At 31.3% G+C, this 18,075-nt stretch overlaps 1 protein-coding gene across 1 annotated transcript in view; it reads right to left on the reverse strand.

Annotated features, from left to right (window-relative positions):
- Positions 1-18,075, reverse strand: part of LOC129805838 (low-density lipoprotein receptor-related protein 2) — a 132,713-nt gene that overhangs the window by 112,910 nt on the left and 1,728 nt on the right. Inside the window, exon 2 of the mRNA XM_055854040.1 lies at positions 13,798-14,278. Coding sequence (XP_055710015.1) covers positions 13,798-13,954 — 157 coding nt within the window. The 5' untranslated portion in view covers positions 13,955-14,278. The remainder of the gene's footprint in view (positions 1-13,797; positions 14,279-18,075) is intronic.

Here is an 18,075-nt window from a genome sequence, read left to right on the forward strand (position 1 = left end):
ATAAGGGAATTAGTCAAAAGTACTTATTATACCCCTTATGCAATAATAGGAATATAAGGCGCTTTAATTGAAATATTTAATTTAAAAATAACCTATTCATTAAAATACTTGTTTAATTTTAGTAGACTACACTACTAAAGTTACAAAAGAATTAATTTATAACCCTAATTAGGTAATAGATCATTGGAATTATATAATATTTAAAATTACTAGCTACAGCGCCATCTTGCTTTATAAACAAAACCCCCAAAACTTCCATAAACCTTAAAATATTGCACAAAATTTCACGGAAATAAAATTAACTAATTAAATTATATTTTATTAACATAATATTTTTTAAACTGGTAATTTAAACAGAATCACTGGAAAAGCGTAAAAATCACTGAATATCATCTCGCGTAAAGTGCTTAGAAGCTTCTGGATGATGAGAGAGCTTTTTAAGTGATTAACAGAAAAAAAAGCTTTTTTGCCTTGGGGTAGAGAAAACGTGACGAACATTTTACTGGCGAAAATTGAATATATATTTGCTATCGTGTATTAAAAGGTTATATACTTATGTAAAGTCAAGATGCTCTTTGAAGGTTTTACCTCCCAATTGTACACATTTTTCTGCACAAAATCACAAAACACAGATTGAAATCAAGCCAGAAAGCTTTTCTTGCACAATTTCTCAGACTCGAAAGAACTATGTACTCTATATAAAATTACCAAACACCCATTTTTCGCAAAACAAACTAAATTAAAGCACAGAAGCAAAAATATGCTGAGAGAATAGTGTTACAAAAAACACCTAAGGTGAAAAATCACGACAAGCTTGTGGTAATTGTGATTCTTCACAGAACCCAATTCAGACAGGATTAAATTTATACTTTGAGGTAAATGTGAGAAAACTTAAACGGTCTTCAGAACAGAGGTTTTGCCCAGTTCCCAAAGATGTCAAAATCCTAAATAAGCAACCAAAACTGATTCTTCAGTATACGATAGATACGTTTGCCCTTACACTGAGAGAAATCCAAAAAATTTAAAATAACATTCCGGAAATGTTAATTTTACCCTACATTATTGATCCGAAATCGGTGTAAATATTATGCTTTTTAGGTGTATTTTGGGTTAAAGTTACCCTTTTTCTTGTTAATTTTACACTTAAAAAGGTGTAAAATTAACATTAAAAAATGTTAATATATTTTTACACCTAAAAACTGTTAAAGTTCTGAGGAAAAAATGTTAATCGCACCCTCTTTTTTTCTCAGTGTAATAAAACAATCTTAAGTCAAAATTTTCTAAAAAAGATCTCGCCTGAGAAGAAATTAGAAAATTTAAGCCATATGGCTAAGCCTTATGTCCTGGTTATACTTACGATCTAAGCTGAGAGTCAGCCTAACGTAATTATAGTCAAAATATTCCTTTGACTAAATTGCCATCAATTTCTCACTAACTAAGTCGTTTCTCGACTTAAGCCGAGAGGCGGATTAGTCAGAAACTGGTAAAAATGTAGTCCGATAATTATTTTGCTTATAATTATGTTAAGCCGTCTCTCGGCTTAAGTCTTACGTGTGACTAACGGCCTTGACAGACTTCAGGATTAGCCGAGATATGGCTTAACGTAATTATATTCGAAATAATGATTACACCACATTTCTATCATTTTGCACTGAGCCGTCTCTCGGCTTAAGTCCTAAGTGTGTCAAAAACCTAAAGTTTAAAACCCTTATAATCTCTAATCTCTAAAAAAAAAGTTGTAGCAACACTATTCTTTATTTATAATATAGTATTCTTATAAAGAAAACTATATTTTTGAAGGGTAAAGGTAGGTGTAAGTATTACGTAGAATCAAGTTAACCCTTTAAGGACGATAGGGTCTCAAAAAAAAAGGTGTCCCAAAAAAAATTGTTTCCCTACGGACCTCTAAAGTCATGTTTTGGTCTATGAAGTCAGAAAAGTCCTCTAAAGGGCTCGAACCCTATCTAACCGTTTCGCCCGTTTCGTCCTTAATTCTGGTAACGACTGAACGAACTGACGAGTAAGTAACGAGATGTCATATTTCGGAAATTGTTTAATTCGAAAAGAATTCGTTAAAACTTTTCTCTTCGAGAGGAGAATGATCGACATTCTGAACACAATTTAATTTGAAAAAAAAAACATCAGACTTTCATTTAGATCACCTAGACCTGTTAGAGTTTAGTGCCAAGATAGATAAATTACATTCCGACTAGTTTCAAATGAAGACGTGTCGTCTGAGTGGTTTCCGTGATTATACATTAATTTTCTAAATTATAAAATTTATATATATAAGGTTTATCATAAAATTAATTTATATGCTCTATCTGTGAAGCTCAAACAATATAATAAAGTAAAGCAATAATATTCATAAAGCGAAATTATTACATGCTTAAGGAAAAGAGATTTGTAGACGTTTGTAGTAAAACTTTAAGTTAATGTATTCCTATAAAGCAGTCTTCAGACTGCAAGTTTATCCTAGTTCAAGAAGGTCTTAAAATTCTCAAAAACAAAACAAGTAATTTTCGTAATTTTTCAAAATCTAATAGATCATTTGCCCTTAATAACCAATTTTAAGTCACAGTTTTCTCGAAAATCATGCATATGATAAGAACATAGAGTATTTAAGCCATATAACTAAACCTCAGGACTGAATACCATATTACTGTCAATATAAGATAGAGTTTTATCTCAAACCCCAAAAGCCGTGATTGTAAAGAATTACATTTAAAATATCACAACCTGAAAATGCACTAAAAGATTGCTAGTTGTTCTTACAATTGTTGCACACCATCAACAATTCTACTTTATTTCTGGGTGGATTTAGTGATTCATATTATGTACGTGCAGTCCACGTTATGTAGCAAATGTGGCAGTGAGAGACAGGGAAAGACTGACGTATGGAATTTCCTATTTTTTCTGCTACCACGGCTTCACATATTTTATGCCGCAAACACTATAATATTGTAGAATGTACAAGAGAAAAACACAATGTTTAGCAATTGCAATCTTTTTTTTCTACCACTGTCCTACCTCGCTTTTTTTTCCCTCACTATATACACTTCTCTTTCTTTTGTACATGAGAATGCAGCAGCAACAAACTAAATAGCAATTGTTTGCACATTTCAGCATTATTTATGTGGGTTATCTTTTTATAAAAATTTTATTTTTTCCCCAACATGTTTTTTTTTTGTCTCCTTTATTTCATTTTGCACGTCTGCGTCTATTTAATTATTATTCACACTGTTCGCTGAGTGGTTATTCTTTTTTTTCATTTCTCATTTTATCCATCAGATAAATACACGCATGAGTTCAAATAAAAATTTAACAAAAAAAATGTTTTATATATATTATCAACATTACGACAGTTTTTATAGTTTTTAAAACTGTCAAAATACGTCGAAATAAATTAAACGTTAAATTACACTCATTGATGTTAAAACTCAAACACTTTATGCCAAAATGAGATGAAAAACCAAAATAGTTTAAAATTGCTCATTAAGTAAATTTAAAAAAAATATGTATATACATATTCTCATTTTTTTGTTCGAATTTCACAGAAAGAACAATTAAACAGGCAGTGAAAACATTCGGCCAATGCGTGATCCGTGTATGGTAATCGTGAGTGCTAGTCTGAAGTCAGTTTCAATCAGTTATGAACAGTAATTTTTGTTTTAATAAAATTTGACCTTTTTCCTAAGCCCCTGATAAAGGTTTGGAGACCAAACCAAAAGCTCTGAAGAAAATTGATGTATCTCCCTGAGAGACTGTTACTGCAAGACTACTTCCAAAATCCCCTATTCATGATTTTGAGGTATAGTAAGTAAGTCACGATTTTGAACACTTCGCTAAGCATGAGATGCTTTGACACCTCTTCAAATGTCTTCGCAAATCAACCGATTTCTCAAATATGATGTCACTGTCACACTGTAAGCTCAACCTGAGGCCAAACGGTTTGAGATAACGATTTTAGATTTTAAAGGAACACTCAGTAACCCAATTTCCTTATTATTAAAAGCACTTTTGCCTTCTTACCACCTCCATGTTTCATCTCAATAGGGGTGACTGGGGTAAAAAGTCACAAATTGAAAATTTGAAAATTCAATATCTTCCAAGATAAAAGAGATAACGGCTTAAATTTTTTTTCATAGATGGCCTCCATAGACCTTCTTCAAAGTCGTAAGTTTCTTAGAATTCGAACAAGGAATTCAGAAAATAAAAAATATTGAAATGTTTTCCTTACAACAGATATCAATTTTGACCTACTTATTTTCCAAAATTAATGCACTGGTAAGTATTTCCTAAATAATTTGGATTCTTTGAATGCGAAATCACTATCTATTTTAGAATTTTACAAAGATTCTTTTCTCCAGAAATCCTAATATTAAAAATTACCACTTGGGATAAAAAGTAACCAAAGGTATGGAGCAAAAAGTAACAAAAAAGCGAAGCAATTTCTGATGTCGCACGGCGAGAAGAAACGTTATTTTCGCGTCCCGCCACTTTTTGTTTGCATTGGTCAAACGATTAGCAGTCTCTTGTGTGTGTTTTTTTTCTAAAATAGCTTGAAAAGCGCTTTTCTCGTTCAGATAGAGACAACTGTGTTTTAAAAAAGGTGTAGAGGAATAAATTTCCCATGAAAATATGTCACCTAGCTATTTTTTTCAAATTTACGAAAGCTCGTAATAAAGCAAATCAAAATGTGATAATATCCCATACCTGGTACTATTTGCCCCAGCATTTTTGAGAATGGTCACAAAATTACCTTTTAGAAAACAGCTCGATAAATGTATTTCCTTACAAAATAGAGGAAAATGACTTTCACAAAGTTGTAGATCAGTAAATTTCCTATAAAACTGCACTAATTAGAAATTTCTGGGGCGCAATAGTAGCTTGTAAAAAAATAAAATTTCCGTTTTGTTACTTTTTGCGCCAGTCTCTCCTACTATTTTCAATAATTTTTCAAAACACAGGAATCATTTCTGTTAATGATTTTTCAAACATTAACAGTCAAAGTCATGTTTTTTTTTTATTTTTATAGACTTTTCGGACTCTAGGGGCCATATTTCTTAATCGATTTGGACAAGTTTGGCTTCGTTGGAAAGGTCTTTGAATCTGTGAAAAATCTGTATCAATACGAAAAAAAATGAACTACAGTGCGACTGCGCTAGAGTCAATCCCCAAAAATTTAAAACAACTTGAAAAACTATGTAAAATTCCAGGTTTAATTTCAAACTTTTCAACTGCTTTTATTAAGTAAGAACATAACACAATATTTAACGAGTGAAATAATAAGAACAGCAATTAATAACATAGAATATTGGAGATGTGCATGTCTATTGGAGTCGTACTGTAAATTATTGATGTTTTAATCAACAATAATTGTATTTTAGACCAACTTTGAAGTGATTTATGATTCATTTAAAAAAAAACTTTTTAAATCTAAACAAATGACGCAAAACTAGTTTTCGGCAGCATCAAAGTCACGAATTCTAGCATTTCGCAAAATGCATTTTATATTCACATTTTTCTCTGTCAAAAATTGCTCTTTGGATTTTTTTCATCGAATATAAATTATTCATGAAATTAATTTAACTTAATTTAATAGATGACATAGAACAGTGATGTAAATCATTTTATAAACAATTGCAAATAAATGATTATTTTAGTTAGACAAATAGGTCTAGCAGAACGTATGAGCATAGTGATTAATCAGTAGAGCTAATTTGCGTGCCATAAATAGGCTCCAAGCCTAAATAATATTGTTTATCACTGGGGGATAATTGAAAATAGTATATGATAATTTATTGACAAATTTGGGAATAAATTTCAATTCAAACAACAATTTGACTGAAAATTTGCAAACAATTCCTCTAAATTTGCACACTTTTTTTTTGTCCAATTTTCACCACTTCACATATGAGTCTCAATGGAGGCGCATGACCTACAAAAGTACATTTAATTATGTAAGACATACTGTCACATGTAATATGAGAGATATAAAATAGAATAAAACATTAAATATCATTGTAAGTTTGAATACTTTTGCTGACCACTGTTGAAAATTTTATATCGTACATTGTAGTGGAAGAAGGAGGGAAAGACTTGGCGCTTATAGCGTTGATTTTCTAGGTCAAATATTGACCTACTGATCGGCTCTTTGGAGTCTCTTTTTTAAACCGCGAATATCTTTTTAATGAAAAATACACACGTAAATTTATTATTCATACTCTTTCTCGCTCTCAATCTCACTGAATCACAATGAATAAGTGGGATGAAATGAGGAAATGAATGAGAAGAAATTGTCACCTCCAGAGTGAAAGTTATTGAAGTAAGATGAGAAGGAAAAAAAAAATATGTCTTTTTGTTAAAATAAACTCCTATCTCCTAATGTTTCTGTGTGTACCTATAGGAAAATCGTGAATTAGTCACAGTTTTGGTTATATTTTCCAAACATTTCCTAGCACTACAAACTAATGTTGAAAAATTCCTTCTGCAAGGAACGTGACAATATGTCACAATTTTATGCATAAAACGTGACAAAATACTACATTTTCATTTACAAAAAAAATCAAGAGATTATATTAAAACAAGTTAGAAAAATATATAAAATATACATTTAAGAATTAAAAAAAAATACCTCTCACAAAAGTTCATATACGAAAATTTAAAGAGGAAAATGCAAATATTGAATTATAATAAAAAACATAAAATAACTAAAACTTCTTTCTACCTCGATTTTTCCACAAAATCATCTCTCTCTTAAAAAAGATAGAGCAACATGAGGAGAAATTCACTTTGAATCCGATTTAAGTCTAATGGAATTTTCTTCCTCATTTTCTTTCTCCTTTTTAACAGAGATTATTCAACTATATCTTCAGGAAGGATTTTCCTTCTTGAAAAATTCCAACCCAAACATGGAGAAAATGTGACAGATTAATATAAATGATAAAAAAGAAATCACATAAAATTCTCATTTAGGATGAAATGGAAAATTAATGAAGAAAGTCAATGGTTTTCTCAAATCCAACAAGGTAGAGACGATATTATCAGGCATAAATGTACCACAAAGTCAATTTAACAAATTAACTGAAATATTTACAAGAAAATTTACCTTGAACAGAGGACATTCCCGATGGCTATTAACACTAAAACATATTCTAAAATACCCGGCCATATAAATTTTTTCCACTACAAAATCTCATTTAATTGGAACAAGTGGAGAGAAACTTGACTCAAAATGGCTTAATTTCGCAGAAAAACAATTCAACATTTTCTGCCACAGTGAGATAAACACCACTCACATTCTCAAAAAAAAATCAGCGATTTTTAATTAATTAAGTGAATTCTCCATTTTCTCACACCATACCCAACACTCCGTAGTTATTACGTCTATCTAATGGATGATGATAAAAGATAAAACGTTGTGATTCTCAAGAGGAAAGAGGATTATTGTAGAGAATGAGATGAAGACAATCAAATGACTTATTATTAATTGAATCTCTTTTCTTCCTTTGTCATGGCTCTTTGGTCTCTCCCCCCCCCCTTTTGGATTTCTGTACAGATTCAATAATACGAAAAAAGGAAAAAGGAAAGAGCTTGATCACAAAAAGACGCAAAGGATAGCAAAAGGAATAAGAAGATGGGAAAACTTTTGCGCTCTGTCACCACGAAAAATCTCTTGGCGATCTTTCATTTTCCATTTAAATCCCACAATTACTTTGGAAGCAACTTTTACTTTGGCACTTTATTCACTTTATTCGAAATCATCCCCCTAGAATGTCACCTCACCCTCAACCAGGAGACATTGATCAAAATTTACGCGTATTTGCAGACCTTTGTTAAATCAAGATAGCTTTAGTCAATTCAGCAAAACGAGTGCTATATGGATAGGGTAAAATGAGGTAATTTGGAACCATTTACAATTTGGGACATTTGGAGATTTTCTCAGTGTTTTAGAGATTGAAAAGGAAGAAATCTGTTCCTTTTTTTCTTAATTGTCTTTTTCTTCTATTTTACAGTCTTTGTTTGCTCTTTGCTCATCTGAAACAGTGAGAAAATCTCAAGTGTCCCAAATTGTAAATGATTCCAAATTACCTCATTTTACCCTATATCAACTTAAGTAGATAACAATTGGAGCTCATGGCACTGGCGCACCTTTTATATCAAGAAAATTTCATAAAATCAAAATTCACATCTCTTTCCTTCTCAAAAGTTGACCATAATGCCTGTCTCACTCTTTTTGACACTAAATTAAATTTGTTGTGATTTGCAAAAGAAGAAGAATACGAAATAGTAGGATAGGCACATAGGGGAAAGCGTGCTACCTTCGGACGACTCGAACATCGAACTCATTTATTTTTAATGAATTAGACCCAATATAATATTATACTTTAATAGCTAGTCCAATGCGTCAAATTTCCTATTAAGAGTCATAAATTAAAACTATTAAGAACATAGAAAAAATTGACTTGTTCGAAGGTAGCGCGCTTTTCTCTACAAAATGTGATTGAAAGGCATGTAAAGTTTGATTTCGTGAAATTTTTCTGATCTTAAAGGTGTGTCGGAACCAGGGCAGAGCATTCTCATACATTTTCCGTACAAAAATGTGGTATATTTTTTCTTTAGTGGTTTTTTAGTTTTGGTATAAAACCAAATGCAATCATTTTAAAACTTTTACCAAATGAAAGAGTATCTAATGTTATGTTATTAGCACAAATTTATAATGATTGCACGAGTATAATAGTTCCTAAAACCTTTATGAAAAAGACGTAAAATTCGCATTTTTTTGAATTTTTCTGAAAAATTTTCTATCTGTAACACCAGTAAAATTTTAAATTCAATAAAAATATATTCTCTTTATATGTGACTACCATTTCGTATTATATTTATTTTTGTGGGATCTAAAGCTTAAAAATTATAAAGAATTTAAGAAAAATGTACCATTTGTGAATTAAAATGATCCATCCGTTAGTTAATCATCCTAGGTCGGAACCCAAGTTTAAAACTAAATTGGGTTTACAATGAAAATTCTTATTTAATTTTTATATAGGGTAATCTAAAACTCTAAAACTAAACTTAGGGTAAGTGTGCCAAATTCCGGCCACCTTTTTTGTTCCTCGAATTTCCATGAATTTTTAGTTTTTACTTACTCCAGAGATTATACAATGCAAAAAATAACAAAAAGTGTAGCTTCAACAAACGAGATGATGTGAAAAAGATATTGGAAAAATTCCCGAAGGGCAAGGAACTATGAGAATGAAGATGGCCGAAATAGGGCACCAAAGCTATGTCTACGTTTTTATTCATTTTAAAATGTATTAAGAATGATTTTAAAGTAAATAAAGACGATATACTTTCCACAAGGTTCTAAGCAACAGTCCTTAAGTATAGGGAATGAAAAAAATCAATTTCTATTAAATATATTACATTTCAAATTCAAACTTGAGACTTCGGCGCTTGCATGCAACTATGCCGAAATTTGGCACACTTACCCTATATAGCCATTAAAAACTAAATTTGACTAATTGTGCTAGTAGGAGGATGTGGGGCTACTTTTAACTGTGGGGCTAGATTGTTATACGACTTTTTCGTCTATTTCTAAATGAATCTAGTCTTTACAATTATTTTGTTTAGATCCACAATTATTTTGTCTATCCAAATTACATCTTGTTAAAATTCAGTTTCCAAATTAAAAAAAAAGAATATTCTTTTGACAAACTTTCAACAAGATCCACTTGGCCGCCAGTTTGACTAAACTTTTACATATTATGTGTGATAGAACATCCTTTTGACCAACTTTTCTTGTTAATTTGACAAAACTTTTTTTCAGACTAGCAGCTACAACAGAAAGTTAAAAAAGTTAAAAATAGGTTTTGCAGGAATCCAATGTATCTTAAGAACCAAGTTCCACCTAAGTCTAAGGTTCTTCAGAACTATATAGCCTTCTTTCTTGATTCTAAATTTGTCACTCGAACATTCCCAAATAATCTGACCTTAATAGTTTAAAATTTTAAATTTACAACACGTTTCTCTGTGCGTCTACCGCTGACTTGTGGCCTCTAAACATTGGTAGCAATTTTCGTCAAAGATTGCTTTTTAATTTTGACGTTTCAGCCTACTGATTGGTCAAATTTTCCTAAAAGAAATGCTTTTTTTTTAAATTTGTGTAGAGGCATTAACTCAAAAGAAAACACACCAAAGAGAAATCTCAGTGCAAGTAATGATACAAGAAATATTAATATCAAATGCTAAAACGCTTTGAAATTTTTCGAATTTATAAGCATTCTTTCAAATCAATTGTTAAATTGAAATATCTTAAAAATAAAATCAAGCTTGTCTGTTATTTAAAAAATAACAATGGACAATTTGAGACTTCTATGGGATTCCAAGACCTTTCAAATAAGTTCATTTCTATTCCAATACGTTAAGAAATGCGTTCTCTAGAAGCCTTTAAACCTTTAAAGACGATTGGAACACCGGTGTCCCATAAAGAAAATAATTATTCCTGACTACCTAAAGTTATTTTTTTCTTATGTTTGTATGTAGTTGCAAAGTAGAAGGTTGAAGGAATCTAGAATATTTTTTGCAAGTCTCTAGCTATTTGCTATGTAGTAAATATTTAAGCTCAAAAATAGCGAATTTTTAAATTCTCAAAGTCATATTTGATTTTATTTATTTTTTATACTTCTAATTTTTTTTTAAGCAAAACCCTTTTGGCAATAAAAACTACAATACTCATACGTAATATTTTTCATTAAAGCGAAAAATATTATTCATTGGTATTGTCAGAAAAATTACTTAAATTTTTGGGCTATTTTTGTCCCTATCGTCCATAAAGGCATAAAATACACATAATCAGACTCTGTTAGACTTTCCAAGGTTAGATGTAAGACTTATCATTGATTATGTTTCCCAGTTTAATTTTTATTGTAGATTTTCAGTCTGTAAAAAGTGTCTCGTCGTTAAAGGGTTAGTCTTTGAAATTCGACAAATAAAATTACTAAGTAAATCAGTATGTATGCTGATTTACGTAATTTAAACATCACTGAAATTATATCTCGTAATTATTAAGCTATGACTGGGATACAGCAGTAATAAGCAAATGGAGAAAATTCAGTAAAACTTTTAAGGACCTTCTGAATCGAATACTTTCACCCCAGTTGAGTTGGGCAAACTGAATATACCTAGCATAAAATTCATGGCTTCACATGATTCGAACCCATTCCGAAGGCAACACCCACGTATTACCGCAATGGAATTGTCAGCGCCACTGTAATTATTTCCCCCGCGGGAAATCTCCCACCCAAACCCTTATGCCGAAAAGACGACAATGAAGAATGAAAAGAGACGCCACAAAACACACAGAAATACCGGAAGATTCTACTTGAGTGCATTTAAATGAAGAGATTATTTCCTCCTTTTTTCCCGCCTTTTTCTCTTTCACTTATAGAACTCTTTCACCTCATTTCTCTCCACCCCTCTATCTTTCTATTCCACCTTTTCCCAACAAAAATAAAACACAAAGAACAGAAAGAGAAACATCTTTGCTCTACTTAATTTGTGACATTTTTATACAATCCTTTTCTTGTCACATCACAATTTTTGCAATCATTCACTTGACAGCATTGATTGATCTCAAATTGACTTCTTTTCTGAGTTTTATTTCTTCTGGTCTCATTTTTCAATTGTGATGGGATTTTATTGAAAAGCAGTTTGAGAATTTTGTGAATATTGTGTATGAAAAATGAATTTCTGTTCTGTTTTCTTTTTCCCAACCCTCTCTCACTCAAGATAGTGAAGAAATATTTCTGCTACTTCAATTTGTTTCCCATACTAGAAAAGATTAATCATTTCCTTTGGTGCTTTTTTAACCCTTTCAAGTTGCAACAAATAGATTACCAGATATTTAAATTATGTCATATTTCCATTCAATACTGAAAATGCTCTTTTTGACATAATATGCAGCATTGCATTACTTTTGTTTCGTAAACATGTTTTCGCAAATTCGTATGAGAGTGAGCGAGATGATTAGATTTAGAATTCACTCAATGTCAAAGATATCTAGATCTAGTCATCTCGCTCACTCTTATGGCCTCTAAACACTAGAAAAATTTATGTCCATATTGAAGCGAATTCCTCACGCTTGTGTAGAAAACACTCTTCAATATGGACATAAATTTCTCTAGTGTGTAGAGGCCATTACAGACAGTTTTGAAAAAAAAAATGTTTACAAAACAAAAATTATTGTGTGTTTAACATTAAACTAGATTTTTTGACCACTCTTGGTGATATGTCAAAAACATTGTTTATAAAACAGAAGTCGTTAAAATCGATTTCAATATGGTTTTCGGATGATTTATGCCCAACGCACAATACATTTTGTTTGGTAAGCATGTTTTCAAAACTGTCTACAAGAGTAAGCGTGATGACTATATATAGATATCTTTGACATTTCATTCATTCTCAATGAAATGTCAAAAACAACATTACAAAATGTTTGTAGATTCGACATTACACCCAACACACAATAACATTTGTTTTGTAAACATGTTTTCGGTACTGCCTATGAGAGTGAGCGAGATGTAGATGTTTTTCATTCTCATTGAAAAGTCAAAAACAGATGATTGTATTTACTGAAAAAAATACTTGAATGCCTATTAACTACCAAAATAAAATATTTTTAACCCTTTCTGTAATCATTAGTAGTCTAACACGGAGCAAAAGGGGGATATTTTTATAAGAAAATGTACGAGAGGCTCCTTTTGCTGTATAAACCGAAAAAGTACACTCAGCAAAAGTTCGTATAATGATTTCAATCCGAATAATTGATTTACTTTAATTCATTTTAATTGTTTAAAATTCATGTGTCTTACAGCTATCTCAGTTAAAGGCAGGTTTAAACGGTTGTCTTGTATTGGTTAAATATATGAGATAGTACAAATAAATTTTTAATTTTCGATCAATTAAAAAAACTTAATGGCGCTGGCACACCATTTCAACTGACTGAGTGATATTCAATCGATTGAAATTCTACCTCTTACTCTTTCAAACTGAAATCAGACGTAGCTGTCTCTTTCTGTTAAATTAAAATTAAAATTGAAATTTAAATTTAAATTTTCATTTGACAGAAAGAGACAAACATATTTTATTTCAGTTTGAAAGAGTAAGAATGTAAAATTTCAATCGATTAAAATTCACTCAATTGAAAAGGTGTGCCAGCAGCATAAAAATGGATTTTAGAAATAAATTTTAAATAAATACTTTTAGAAATGTATATCAAATTTTATAAAATGTATTCAAGTTATTTCAAATTCGATATAGAGTCGACCGGGCGGGCAGGTTAGTTAGGTGTAGAATTATACATTAGTATGTTATATTTTTTCTTTATTAATAATATTGAACAAACTACTATTCAATCTAAGTAATTGATTCAAGAAAATTTTCAATTATACGCAAAGAAAAATTTCATTTACTAGCTAAACTGCCCCGGTCTCCCCTATTCTATGTTTTTTTTCTTCTATCAGAAACTACTTTGAAAATTGGAATAAAGATACAATATTATAAATATTGGTGTGGTCAAACAAGAGTTAACGGAAAACTTGGCAAGATACTCTATCTACCTCACCTAGTTTATAATGAGGCTTCAGACAAAAATCGAAGCATCAACGTGGCTTTTATATATCGTCGATTACAGAGAATGTATAAGTTTGAAATTTTCAGGGAATGAAACCTCAATGATATTAATGGGGTTTAAATAATCAGAAAGAAAAAAAATATAGATTAAATCTTTGGACTCACCTGTTTGTCCTGGTGCCGTTTCAGTGGACACAAATTGTCCCTGGACACCGGCAAAAGCCAGCAGCAGAGCTGCAACTGTCCAATTGACAAAAGCCGCCGTGTGAAGTAATTTTCTCCATTTCCATCGCGATATTCGCTTCGATGACGACTCCTCCATTCCGTCGATCAACTCTGAGACAGACCGTCGAGGGCGTGTGATAAGTGTGCGTGGCAAATCAGGAACAAAATGTGTAATCCAAATGGTTAATCAGCGGTAACATCACTTTCCACTCACTTTACTTAATTCTTTTTTTTCTTTTCTTTTTTTTCTAAAGGACTTCTCTTCTCACTGGATTATTTCTCCCAGAAATATTCACACTATCACTTATATTCTCCTCCAATAGATATAACAATTTTTTGTTAACACTACTTGTTTGATCTCTTGGAACAACTACACAATTGTTACACTCAATCCTCTTGCGTATTCAATATTCAATTTGATCTGTTATGGGAAAAGATGAAGAGAAAAAATGTGTGAGAGAACAATTAATCATCTTTTGCATAAAAATATGATTAAAAAATAGTTGAGAAATTGGATAACATTGAAGGTAATAATAAAATAAATATTTATTGATTATGGAAGGAATAGGGTGGTAACATAGGTTATGGCCGTTTCGCTAAAGTCCAGAATTTTGTTCTATAAATGGTTGCTTTTGCTTAGGGAGAAGTGGGGCACCTTTAAATTGGGGCAACTTTGAAATTAGGCTGTTTTCTCATATTTTTTAATAGAATTGAGCCTTATCATGATGTATTTTAGCTGCACAAATGGTTTATGGAGCTAAATTTTATCATGATAAAGTCCAATTTCATTTAAAAATGGGATAAAAAAAGCTCTATTTTAAAACTTCCCCAATTTAAAAATGCCCCAATTCTCCCTATGTTGAAAAAATAAATAAAATCGTTAAGAAATTTACGCTCGTCGCAAAATCGTTAACGCCCTCAATTCATGCCTTCATCCCAAAATATTTGTAGGATTCAACAAATATGTTTCTGTTATCAATAAAATATCATTTACTATTATATGTCATTATGGTTTTTCAAATATAATATTTTAAATTCGATATGGCCATAAGTATGAATTATATTGAAGAGTTTTTACACATATGGTGGCCACTAAGAATTATTTCAATTGGTATTGCCTCTTGAAGTTTAAGGCAAATGAGAGAAAAATTTTATAAATGATCATAAAAAATTTAAACAAGAGCTCAGTGTGTAAACTTCTCATACTAGTAAAAATTAAAAAAAAAAAACGATTTGATAGCTTTTATCGATAACTTATACGGGCTTGAGACCTGTGACTTAGTCATATGGAATAATTTCTCCAAATTCTAATTAATTTTTTTTGGAAAATTTTGCTTTAGGGTTGGATATCAAGGTTAAGGATTAAATAGATTTTGAAAAATCAATAAAATTTCTTGTTATATAAAATATTAAGAACTTTGGCAAATAGGTTAAACCTCTATAGTCTAAAGACCGCTTTAGAAACTGATAAACATTTGAAATTCACCATCAAATGATATTTTTAAATAGGCCAAAACAGTCAAATGATTTTTTAAAAGAATAATTTTTCTAATTTAATTTCATCACATCGATCTTTTTCTACTAAAAGAATTGTGTAATATTCCGGGAAGGAATCTTTATCTCCAATGTAAGAGAAGGATATCTTAACTGAAAGAAAATCTGACTGCCAAAGAACCTCAGTATCGAGGTTAAAAAATAATCTGAGAGAAAAGTTGTACATAGACGAAAATGTTGCTGATTAAATTCTCTATCAAACCCACAAAACAGGTTGTTAGGGACAGTCCTAGTTTTCGAGATATTTTTGATCAAATTTGCTAAAAAGTTCGATTTTCCCATGTTTTCTGACATTTATGAGACTACAGCGCCCCTGGTGTCAGTTGTACAAAACTCAGTTGTTTAAAACTCAACAACTTTGAATGAAATGCACAAAGTTTTTCACTAAAATAGTTTGAAAAACTAATGTCAAACTTTAATTTCGTGGTGCCGTGCCATATGACAAAAAAATATTATAGTTTGTTGAGGTTAAAATTCTCGCCTTATAGCAATAAAAGCTCTGCTAAAGGCAACCCTAAATACTCGAGATGCAATGTCTCCCATCTAGGCCAGCGCCAGGTGATGGTGGAGACGACTGTAATTAAGTCGATCGTACGATCTCAGTGAGTACGGATGAAAGTTCATCATGAGTCGTACAAGTGAAAGGACGTAGTGCGGAGAGCTCACAATAGTCTAGAGCCCACACCAGTCGATTGCATAAGCAGGTCGCCGCCTAAGTATATTTTAAGAATAGTTGTATTTTTCAACACTATAACACTAGTAAAAATAAAATGATCAAATTGATTCAAATTCGATCATTTTGATGGATAAAATTAACAAGTTCTATCATAATAATATGAATTCAAAGTTTAAAATATGATCCATTCTTTGAAAAAGGATTAAATTTGGATCAATTTAATCCTCTTAATTTTACCAGTGAATAGTGTAAAAATTATTTCGAATTAAACAACTTTGTTCAAAATATTTATAACAGTAAAAACGAAAAACAATTTACAAAATTTGCAGTTAATCAATTAAAATGTATGATTTCGATTATGATACTCTTAAAATGTTAAAATTGACACGTTGTCTTCACTCTGTCCCTATTTAATTTAAGATTTTCTCTCCCGAAGTTTACGTTTAATTGCTGATCTCTATGAAAGGATCGAATTTAAGAAAGCATCAAAATGTAACTTAATGGGAACGTTTATTTAATGGGGATCTGTTATAAGACAAACCAAAAGCCTTAATTCTTAGGGGGTAAGGCGAACGAAAATGAACACTAGGCAACCGTGCTAGAAATATACGGAAAGTCCGGCTATCTTATTTATAGATGCTTTTATAACAAGCATTCTGTTGGGCCTTTTAGGTCAGGATTCTTTTAGAAGCATCCTCATTGAACCTTTTATTGTCACTCAATGATTCTAAACGACTATTCTGTGTGTTTTTCAATTAATTCAAAGCAATACATATAATTCATCTTGGATAATTTGTTCTTGACCCAGATTTTCAATACAAATTGTTCACAATTCTTGAGAAATCAATTGAGATAACACTCTAAATTCAAATTTAAAAAATTTCATAACCAATATTAAAATTTCAATCTCACCCTCCCTGAATAAGGTGCATATCATGTTAAATTCGTCACAATGTCGCTTGAATCAGCGATTATCGTAAGTTTCTCATGATCTTATATCAGGTATTTTCGACGGAAATGGCTGATTTAAATAAAAAAATCTGTACCAATTTCACCAATGGAACTCTTGAGAATGTAATAAAAAAATTACTAAAAGTATGGGAAATATTGACATAACCTATGACTTCACCCTATAAAATGAATTTTCTCACGAAAAGGGGATGCATTAGCTGAGATATTTTGTACCAACATGGAAATTCTAAAGAAAATTGCACTCAATTGCAACGTGTTTCGAGACCTATTTCAATTCATTAGGGCTGCAAGTGTATTCGAAACATGATCATATTTATTAACCACAGAGTCACTGATCACTTCCATTGCAATCTCTTCTCTACGTATTTGTGGGCAGAACCTGGAGAAGATCGTGCACACAGAGATGATCTTCAGAGTGATCCTCTCTAACACATTCTTAAATCTTTTTCCATCTTCTTGGGTATGCTCCCCCCCCCCAACTATCCCCTGTGATCAGTTAGGTGCCCATTAAGTAAATTTCAATACCACCACATGTGATCATCTCATGATCATCCACGCACACTCCATCGGACTGATCTTCATGGAGGTTTTTACGGTATTGAATGTGTGAGAATGAGGAGCGTCTTTTACCTGTTGGCGGGTGCTGCCACCAGGTGTCCACCTGAGCAACTTGGAAAAAACCCAATTACCTTTGATCACCCAACTCCAAGCAACTATTTTGTGGTGTGGGCTCTCTCGAAAGAGATATTTTGAATACGTTATGCATATTTTCAACTAAATCGCACTTTTGACCGCAACTGGATTTGCAAGTGCAACCGAAAACTCTATCAAAACTTGAGCTAAATGAGTACAACAGAGTTAATATTATTATAAATTAAACCACAATTGGGACTTTTTCTTTGAGTCAATTTGCCATTATAAATTTGCAATATATATATATTCCCCTTTCCCCTGTTTTAATAGGATAGAGAGATTTCACTAATGCACTTCACTTGCATGATTGAAATTCATTTAAT

Source organism: Phlebotomus papatasi, chromosome 3, assembly GCF_024763615.1.
Source record: "Phlebotomus papatasi isolate M1 chromosome 3, Ppap_2.1, whole genome shotgun sequence".
Taxonomy (NCBI): Eukaryota; Metazoa; Arthropoda; class Insecta; order Diptera; family Psychodidae; genus Phlebotomus; species Phlebotomus papatasi.